This window comes from Strigops habroptila, chromosome Z (genome assembly GCF_004027225.2).
Source record: "Strigops habroptila isolate Jane chromosome Z, bStrHab1.2.pri, whole genome shotgun sequence".
In the NCBI taxonomy this organism is placed as follows: domain Eukaryota; kingdom Metazoa; phylum Chordata; class Aves; order Psittaciformes; family Psittacidae; genus Strigops; species Strigops habroptila.
In genome coordinates, this window is record NC_044302.2 from 85227139 (window position 1) to 85237853 (window position 10715).

Sequence of the window (10715 nt, forward strand, 5' to 3'; positions counted from 1 at the left end):
CATGATGTTGGCATTGGCCACCTCTCAAGCGTGTCCAGGTCCTTCTGGACATCCCTTCCCTCCAGCATGTCAGCCGAACTGCACAGCTTGGTGTCATCAGCAAACTTGCTGAGGGCGCATCAATCCCACTGTCTGTGTTGCTGGCTAAGATGTTGAACAAGATCGGTCCCAACACCGATCCCTGAGGGACACCACTTGTTACTGGTCTCCAGTTGAACATCGAGCCATTGACCACAACTCTTTGCGTGTGGCCATCCAGCCAATTCCTTGTCCACTGAGTGGTCCATCAATCAAATTTATGTCCCTCCAAATTAGAGACAAGGATGTCTTGCGGGACAGTGCCAAATGCTTTGCACAAGTCCAGGTAGATGATGTCAACTGTTTTGCCCCTATCCATCAGTTCTGTAGTTGCATCATAGAAGGCCACCAAATTGGTCAGGCATGATTTCCCCTTAGTGAAGCCATGTTGGATGTCACCAGCCATCTCATTGTTTTTCATGTGCCTTAGCATGCTTTCCAGGAGAATCTGCTCCAGGATTTTGCCAGGCACAGAGGTGAGACTGACTGGAAATGTCTTGGGTTGAAAATTGCCCTTGTTGCGCAGCCCTGCACAGTATAGTGCACTGAAATAATGCTTTCAAGCTTGATGAGATGCGGGGTGTGGTTTTGGTCAGCTGATTAATCTTTATTTTGGAGTTCTACCTTGGATAAACACCTGTGAAGAAAATCTACTAAACCATGTACTTTTTGCCTGTTTTTGATAACTGAAAGTTATATCAACTATTGGCTGTTTAGAAGATAGATTTGTGTATCAGAGAGAATGACTCCAGAGGAACTTCTCTGGTTTGTTATGTCAAATGATGACTAATATACATCTGAATTTGGTTGATGAGTCCATAATTAAAATGTATAGTTAACAACATATTAGGTAGGAGGCCAGTGATTCAGAAACAGATTTTTTTTTTTTTTTTTTGAGAGAATTGTTAGTATAAGTCTTTGTAACCAACACCCTATAGCTAATTGTAGGTACTCCAGAAAGAGCAGTCATACAGTATTTCAGCCAATATTCTGAGGATCTTGAGCTGTATGTTGTTTAAGCATTCACTTTATACACAAATTCTATACTCTGAATGAAATGATAGTACAGCAATAATTTCTGGAATAATGTCACTGTTATACCTTAGGCCCGGAACTTTGTGGGGTTTTGAGGGGGATTGAGTTGTCTTTACTACTTGGCTGAAAGATGTCAAGAGTCAGATTTTTTTTGGTGCTTAATTTTTTTAATCTTATAACTTCACATGTTAAAAGAGGGAAAATCACATACATCTCAGATGTACTCTGTTACTGGATTGTGGGACTGGAATGACTGTGCTCTTACTAAAAAGTTGAGTTCTGGAATTTAACCTCTCTTTCTTACAGTAAATCAGAAGACAGTGGTCTGGAAAGCAGTAGGGCTAGGCAGAGAAGAATTTGATCTGGTTCCTAAAAAGGTACGTAGAGATGAAATGGAGACAAGAATTTACTCTTTTCTTCAGCAGCCTAATACAAGGATCAAGAAATCCATTGTGCCATCCCAGTGTGGTTGGTGGTTGTTTTTTGTTTGTTTGTTTGGTTTTTTAGGGTTTTTTTAATGTGGGAACATAAAAATAGAACCACTGTTTAGATAATATATAGTAATTTATGATGTAATATCAGCAAGACAATGAGTCCAATCCTTTTTAATTCAATGCTGTCATCATCATTGTGGTTTAGTAGTTCTGTTCACCCATGCAGTTCTTAAAGTAGGACCCAGATTAATAACCTGGTTCTTGATCATGAAATATTTCTGTAGATGGCAGGGTAAGTGCTGAGATGCATAATTGCTGATATATCTAAGCCTCTGCTCTTCAGGCTGTATTTTGGGTGTTGAGTGAGTTTATGGAGGAAGCATGCAAGTGGGGAATGTGACAGTACCAGAGATATGAAACAAGGGATTATAGGAGTCTAGGAAAGTAAACGAAGTGTAATAGATGGTGATTGAAAGGTTTAGTGGTAGAAGGAAGCAGAGGATATGTAGCCCTCTGGTAGCTATATAATGAACATCCCTGATCCATGTTACTCTTCACAGCCTGATTACAGATTGCTTCTGCTTAAGCCAGATGGAAAAGGTTGTTAGAGGATGGTTTGTCAGTTGAGCACCAATCCTACACACTCTATTTCCTCTTGTTATTCCCCCTCTGCATCTGGCACCCCAATCTCTCATCTCAAGATGAGGTATTAGTGACTTTGCATTCATGTCGTGGCTGGCATTGTTTCTCCTCATCACAAGCCATCTACTTGAAGGAAGATTGTTTCCATACCCGTTGTTTTAAAGAATAGAAAGAGAAGTGGCAGGTGAACAGTAACAAACTGAAATTAATCACAAATACTTTCAAGAATATATTCTCTCTTCTGTTTTTTCCTACATGTTGTACTTGTGATTGCTGTGACTTAGGTTCTCAAGGTGTCATGGCTTAACCCTGGGTAGCAACTAAGCCCCACCCAGCCGGTTTCTCGCACTCCCCTAGTGGGATGGGGGAAAGAATCAGAAGGGCAAAAGCGAAAAACTCATGGGTTGAGATAAAGATGGTTTAATGGGTAAAGCAAAAGCTCCACACACAAGCAAAGCAAATGGCGAGTTCATTCACCACTTCCCATGGTCAGGCAGGTGCTCAGCCACCTCCAGGAAAGCAGGGCTCCATTGCATAACGGTTACTTGAGAAGACAGATGCTTTAACTCCATGTATTATTCCCCCCTTCCCCTTCCTTCTTCCCATAGCTCTATATATTGAGCATGATGTCCTATGGCGTGGGATATCCTTTGGGTCATTTGGGGTCAGCTGTCCTGGCTGTCCCCCCTCCCAACTCCTTATGCACCCCCAGCCTGCTTGCTGGTGGGGTAGTGTGAGGAGCAGAAAAGGCCTTGACTCTGTGTAAGCCCTGCTCAGCAATAATGAAAACATCCCTGTGTTATTTATGCTGTTTCCAGCAAAAATTTGAAACACAGCCCCACACCAGCTACTGTGAGGAAAATTAGCTTTATCCCAGCCAAAACCAGCACACAAGGATTTATCCCATCTTGGATCTAAGATCCTGTTCTTGTAAAGTCCTTTTGGCACATGATTCTCAGTGAATCACTAAGGATTCAGATTTGCAAATTGGACCATTAAAAAAAAAAAAAAAAAAGTAAAATCTGAACTGTAACGAAGTTTATTTTCAAAGAAATATGGTAAAATATTAAGCAGCAAAATAATAGAATTCATGTTATAAGGAAATATGTTTATCTTTAATTCAGGAGATTTAAGGCAACAGAAGTGGAAATCATCACAAAGCTACAGAAGATGTATGCAGCTATGCATTTTAAAAATCTGCTATGCTTCTAAGTGAACTCCTCTACACTTTAAGAAAATAAAATGCTTTTAAAATAGCTGTGAAACTGCTTATTTTAAACAGATGATAATGTATTCTGATATACTGCATTTAGACCTCTGCTGTCTGTTACATCTGTTATTTTACTACTAAAAGGCTTTTTTTTAATGTGATTAGACTTCCTGTTGTTCAACTGATGTGTTTGATTTTATGTCCTAAATTGGAACTAATTTTGCATTCACTGAATGAACAGATGATATAGAATGGGCCTATAAGTGTTACAAAGCTGGACTTGTAAGATCAAAAAAATATTTCCACTGAAGAAAATGCCTTTTACTAGAAGATGAAGCAAATGTGACACAGCCATTTTTACCAAAGAAATAGTCAAAGGGAAATCTTTATCATTATTTAAATTAAACATTAACAGGTTTGCAATTTGCTCTGAACAGTAAAATGTCTTCATTCTGACTTTACTTAGCTTTATTTAAATGAGGAAGATAGGTACATTCTGAATACTTAAGATATGAATTTTCTTAAGATGTCGTGCCATATGTATGTGCTGCTATACTGTAATTCTAAATAGGCTAAATACTTAAGTACTGTACAGACCAGATATTTCAGAGTATTCCAGAGTAGAAGAAAGGGGATACAGTTGGTATCTGAAGGTAACTAAAATAATTCCTTACGCTTGCAAAATTACTGCAGGATCTGAGAGCTGCAAACCCAGTTTTGCGTTTATAATTTATGCGGAACACAGAAATTTCACAATGATAGCTATGTGGTTCTTATGTCCTGTCTACTTGATTGATACCTTTTGCTTCTTGCAGCATACTGTATTGTTCCTTAAACTCCTCTCAGAGCACAGAGTAGGTCTTGAGCAGCTAAAATTTTCAGAGTAATACGATAAAGCAACATGAATACCACTAGTTCTCTTACACATAAAATTGTGACACTGCTGTTATGACTTAAGATATCGCTTTAGAAGAGCTAGTTGCCATAATTCTAAATATACCATTTACTTATACATTCAGAAATTGAAAAAGGTGCAGCTAATAGAGTAATGATTGCCTTAGTTGCTTGCTAATCTAAAAGAAAAATAAGAAAAACTTAAGGAAGGGAAAAGTCAAGTCTTCAAAATAATTTCTTTTCTCAACAAAAATGTAAGGAAAAAGCAGGCAGCATTTGCAAACTCCCTAGGGAAATGAAAGGAAAAAACATCTAAATAGAATTTCCTCAAACTGGTCATTTTTCTTTGAATATAGATAAAGGAATACAGAAAAATAAATGATAAAATAGGTTTAATTTGCTTCCTCTGTTTTTCCAATTTTACTGTTCTTCTGGGTTTGAAACTAACAGCCTAGCATTAGCTGTTGGAGATGAGGGATAAAATCAAGTCTAATATACACTTTTTTGTTTTCATTGTTTATTTTGCATCTTTAAAATTGCAAGTTAAAGTCTAAGTAAAAGACAACGGGAAGTATATAAGCATTAAGTGATTGACTGTAAGGGCTGAACGCTGATAAAGATTTCCCTTTCTAAGATACTGTGTTTATTGTATTTTGCCTTGAAGTTTCTATGCACTATAAAAACCAGAATGCATTTACAGCTTTTCATACGAATTTGTTGTTGCTATAAAGTCGGTTGGTTGTAGCAAGTAAATGGCTTGCAGTTTAGAAAGATTTACTTCTGTATATTGTTTGAAACAATTTTGTAGGTATTTCAGTAGTAAAAAAGAGTAAGCTTACATAGATCTAAGAGTTAAATTCTGAATAAAGCAGGATTAGTATCTCTTGCAACAAAAAGGAGGCTAGGTACTATCTGGAAAAAAGACCACCTTTTAAGCGGAAATGGTAATGACTTTTTTCTGCCTTCACAGAGCATTCCTATCTGATACTCACATTGTGGTGTGAAGCCTTGGCCAACATAGGCCAGACTTCAGATACTTTTTGGTGTTAGCAAACAAGGGTTGCACTGAAGGCAAGCAGGAACTGGAAAACCTGGGTTAAGCATGGATTTTACATCTATGATGTGTTTCTCCTATCAGGACTTTATTAGAGTTTGGTCAAATTGGCTTCTGTAACTATAGTTTTGTCCTGACCTGCCTCTAGCATGTTGTGCTTGCCCTGTCTGCAAGGGGTTTCATCTTTGGTTTTAGGTTGGTAAGTAGCTTTTCATCTTGATAAGTGTTTTTATTCCTCTATGTCTGCCTAGGTTTAAACCTTGTGTTCTCCTACAAAAGGCAATAAATAGTATTAAATGATAAATATTAGAAAACTGACAAAATTAGTGGTATCTCCTACAAACAACAGGGCTAAGTGTAAGGATCCACAAAATTACTTTTAATAAGATACATTAATCTATAATTGACCCAATGGTTAGGCTCGGCCACATACGTTTGTTGGGCAGATCTTGTCTTCCGAGATCAAATTGTTGTTTTCATGCAAGAGTTTATTGGTTTCTGTACCAACAAAAGCCTTATCCATTTTTTAGAGGAAAAGACTATAAGATGTGCAAAACAATCCTGAAGGACTGTTTCCTAATGCTTCAAAGTAGTCACTGCAAATTCCTCCTCTACATAAGTCCAAAGTAGCCACAAGCAGCTTGAGGCCAGATTCCTAGTGAAGATTGACAAATAATAGAAAAGTTTCCAAACTTTGAGCTCAGATGGAACTGTAAGACTATTTCTTTAGGATGGAGAACCTAAGAATTACCCAATAGTGGGCTAAGATAATTAAGTGGTTAGTTACAGGTCATTTTACACACACAGTCCTGAGGAAAAGAGAGAAAACCTATCAGTATTGATGTTGATACTGAAATCAGCACCTATGTGCCTTTAACTCTTTTCCAGCCAAAGAAAATGAGGTTTGCATTCTGCTTTAAATTCACCTTCAAAACTTCAACACTGACAGCTGAACAATTAGAAGGAACCTGATTGGTGTCTTCACTGTAGGGAGAGTTCTTGGGTGGAGAGGTCCTTTAAGTGTTAAGCTATGCAGCACATGTGGGCTCACCATGATTAACCGTATCGTGTTGCAGTTCTAGCTGAGAGCTCCCCCAGATTAGGAAGGGGCAAAGAGTGAGGAAGAAACCACTTGAAGAATAGTCGTTGGGACATGGGAAGGACCTGCAGCCATTCCATAGGGATCCTGAGGGGCGGACAGCAGGAACTGAGATGACTTGCATTTAAGATGTGTACAGGGAAGACAGTGCAAATCTGTAGGAAAAAAGACCATTTTCTTTTTTTTAACTGCTATTCAGAATGTTTGTGTAGGAAGTTCTGTACAGTGACTGAAAACTGTCTGCCATTGCTAAGCACTTGAACAGGTGAAAACAAAGCCAAGTGATAAGTTTTGTAATTGGAAGTTACATCCTTGGAAAATGTTTCTCCACTGGTTTTAAATAGTTTTGAAGTCTTGTTATTATTCTTACCCAGTTCACATATATATAATGCATTAAACAATTCTGGTTACTGAAACTGAGTTTAAATTTACTGTTTGTAGTTGAATTTTGTAAGACTTCATACTTGTAATGTTTGCTACATCTTAGCCAAAATGATTGGTTTTGTTCCATATGGAAACATAATCTGATTTGTTTTTCCATTCAGCCTTTTATTTAACCAAAGAAAATTTTGGGGGTTTATTTATATATATTTTTTTAATTATTACTAGGGTAATACTTCTTTCAACTGACTTGCTGGATTATTTTCAAATTGACATTAAAAGTAACATAACAGTGCCTTAAAGGAATTTATTTACTGTAGTAAAGTTCTATTTTCTTATTTGCAATATGTTTGTTAAAAGTTTCAGAGGAAACTTGGCAGCAAAATCTATTTTTCTAGTGAAAGACGACTAAGCCTAATGCTTTTATCACACTTGCCTTATTTTTACATTCTGATTTTATACTTTGTGCTCACTCAACTGTTTTATTGTTTTGCTTGAGCAGTAAGATGTATACAGAAATTGGAATAGCCTCTGTTTGATGCAAATGAAATAACAAGGAGAGTAGTTACGAGTAATATGAATTGTTAATACTGTACTTACAAATAATTCTAATAAACTTAACCATTAAGAAGCCATTAAGTGGAGAGTGATCTTACGCCTGGTGTCTTAGAGAAGCAAAATTGGACTCTCTTTTATTTTCTTGTCCCTACCCACATATTTTACTCTAGACATAAACTGCTCATTTGCTTGAGTAACAAACTGCCTTTATTTGGAGCTATAACCTTCTAGGTAGATTGCCAAAAATAAGTAATGCCGAAGTAATTCCTGTCTAAATGCACATATTGCATTTCGCCTAGATTAATTCCTGTCTAAATGCACATATTGCATTTCGCCTAGATTAATTCCTTCTAATTTGACCGTTCAAGTTAAGAAGCTGTCCTTTCTGTTTTCTCTGTTAATGAGGGGTGGGTGGGAAGGATTATCTTCCACTAGAAAATAACAGCCTAAATGGAATCTGGAGTTAAGCAGAATAAATCTTGGCCTCTGAGTCAGTGTTAATTTTTTTGTATCAAAACGTATTTAAGATGGTGTTAGTCTTCCCATGAAGACAGATCTTTGCACCTGGCTTGGAAATTGAAGCATTTGCAAGTTTTACCTCTCAGTTATAATTTTAAAGGGGACCTAGGGATATTTTATTAGGTTGCCTTCTGTTATGTTTACAAAGAGCAGTACTACGACATTTTCTTAGTACATACTTATGCTGTCTATACTGAGATGTTAAGTAACACGTCTCATCATTGCTGATTGCCCTGTTTGCCTGAGGAGTTCAAATGAGATTGAATAATTAAAATAAATTTCAAAGCGGTGAATATACATTCAGTCTCCCTTTTGACAGTTGTTTTGAATATTTCTGAGTGCCTGTTTCCCCCTAGCACAGGATAGTAAGGTAGGCGGGCAAATGTTTGGAAGAGGGTAGAGTACCATTAGCTGTATTTCTGCTAGTTAGAACTTCTTCTACAGAAGTACCAGTCTAGGCAAAAATAGCAAAGACTAAAGCTAACTGCTGCTGATAAATAGTCACATCCTAAGCAGGGGTAGGATCTGCAGCCAGGGCACTTGGAGGACAATTTGCTGTGAGAGAGTAAGAGAATGAAGCCATATGTTTGTAATACCACATACTACTTTATTGTCTTTTCAAAAATCTGCCTTAGGAAATAGAGAGTAATAGCAGAGGGAGGCAGTTTGGAGTTCTTCCAAGAGAGGAATAAGAGAATTTATATCCTTTGCTGTTTATGGTCATAGTCTTCTAAATGCATCGTACTTCTGAAAACCATAACGGAAAATTTATAGAACAGTATTGCTTAAAAAAAAAAAGAAAAAAGAAAAAAAGTTGACAGCTCAAACACATACAATGGATTAGAAACAAATAATCTCCACAGCACAAATAAAACAGCAGTAGCCTTTCCATATTGTTTAATAACTGTTGTTCAGTCCCTTTAGTTCTCATGTTTCTCTAGATAAAGAGCTGATAATCATGTCCAACATTTTAAAATACATTAACTTATAGATTACTTGATAGATGGGCACCTACAATGTTATCCTCAGCTCCCACTGAGACCATCAGAAGAGATGAAGTCATGCTTCTACTCTTTAAAACTTGGGAATTATTTTGGTTTTATGGTGGTGTGCTTCGCTTGATGAACTAATGTCAATTTGCCACATAGCTCAGCCATTGCATGCTCTTGCACAACTGGGACCTGGCATTGTTCTAGGTTCAGGTGTGGTGGTTTTGCTCAATGAGTGGCCATGCAAATCACTGTAGCCATTAACTCTTAGGACACAGAAGTGAAGGAAATAAATGGTAAGACAGAATCAGAAAAATGCCGTGAAGAAAGCAAGCCCAGGAGACAAAACCACCAATTCAGAAAAGTAGAGTGTTATGTAGAAGTTCTTACGTGACTCTTTCCACATGTGTATAGAATAGAAAATACGATGCAATTTGACATAGCTTGCTTTCGGAGAAGTGAATAGAAGCATTTATCAGATCTGTTAACTTGGAGAAACTAGCTTCCTGGTCTATACTTGTTATCTCAGGCTACGCAGAAGGAACTGCAAGTGGCCATAGCACCATCAGATGCCATAATGAGGAAGTAAGATACTATGGCTGAAAACAGTTCAGGTGATTTTTCACTTCTACCAAGCCTACTGATGGTGCAGCTATATGGACTAATATTCTGAGTTTCTTCCTACAAGCCTTCAGCCATAGAATCATAAAATGGTTTGGGTTGGAAAAGACCTTAAGATCACCCAGTCCCAACCCTCCTGCCATGGGCAGGGACACCTCACACTAAACCATGTCACCCAAGGCTTTGTCCAGCCTGGCCTTGAACACTTCCAGGGATGGAGCATTCACAACCTCCTTGGGCAACCCATTCCAGTGCTTCACCACTCTCAGTAAAGAACTTCTTCCTTACATCTAACCTAAACTTCCCCTGTTTAAGTTTGAACCCATTACCCCTTGTCCTACCACTACAGTTGCTAATGAAGAGTCCCACCCCAGCATCCTTATAGGCCCCCTTCAGATACTGGAAGGCTGCTATGAGGTCTCCATGCAGCTTCTCTTCTCCAGGCTGAACAGCCCCAACTCTCTCAGCCTGTCTTCATCTGGGAGGTGCTCCAGCCCTCTTATCATCCTCGTGGCCCTCCTCTGGACTTGCTCCAACAGCTCCATGTCCTTTTTATGTTGAGGACACCAGAACTGTACACACTACTCCAAGTGAGGTCTCACAAGAGCAGAGTAGAGGGGCAGGATCACCTCCTTTGACCTGCTGGTCACGCTTCTTTTGATGCAGCCCAGGATACAGTTGGCTCTCTGGACTGTGTGTGCACACTGCCGGCTCATGTTCAGTTTCTCACCAACCAACACCCCCAAGTCCTTCTCTGCAGGGCTGCTCTGAATCTCTTCTCTGCCCAACCTGTAGCAGTGCCTGGGATTGCCCTGACCCAGGTGTAGGACCTTGCATTTGGCTTGATTGAACTTCATGATGTTGGCATTGGCCCACCTCACAAGCGTTTCAAGGTCCCTCTGGATGACATCCCTTCCCTCCAGCATATCAACCGAACCACACAGCTTGGTGTCATCAGTAAACTTGCTGAGGGCGCACTCAATCCCACTGTCCATGTCGCTGACAAAGATGTTGAACAAGACAGGTCCCAACACCGATCCCTGAGGGACACCACTTGTTAACTGTTTTCCAACTGGACATCAAGCCATTTACCACAACTCTTTGCGTGCGGCCATCGAGCCAGTTCTTTATCCACTGAGTGGTCTATCTATCAAATTGATGTCTCTCCAATTTAGAGACCAGGATGATGTGCGGGACAGTG

General features: G+C 38.8%; 1 protein-coding gene across 1 annotated transcript in view; it reads left to right on the plus strand.

Annotated features, from left to right (window-relative positions):
* Positions 1–7466, plus strand: part of EMB (embigin) — a 28390-nt gene extending 20924 nt beyond the window's left edge. The window contains exons 10-11 of the mRNA XM_030470369.1: positions 1420–1490; positions 3314–7466. Coding sequence (XP_030326229.1) covers positions 1420–1474 — 55 coding nt within the window. The 3' untranslated portion in view covers positions 1475–1490; positions 3314–7466. The remainder of the gene's footprint in view (positions 1–1419; positions 1491–3313) is intronic.
* The last annotated feature ends 3249 nt before the right edge of the window (positions 7467–10715 follow it).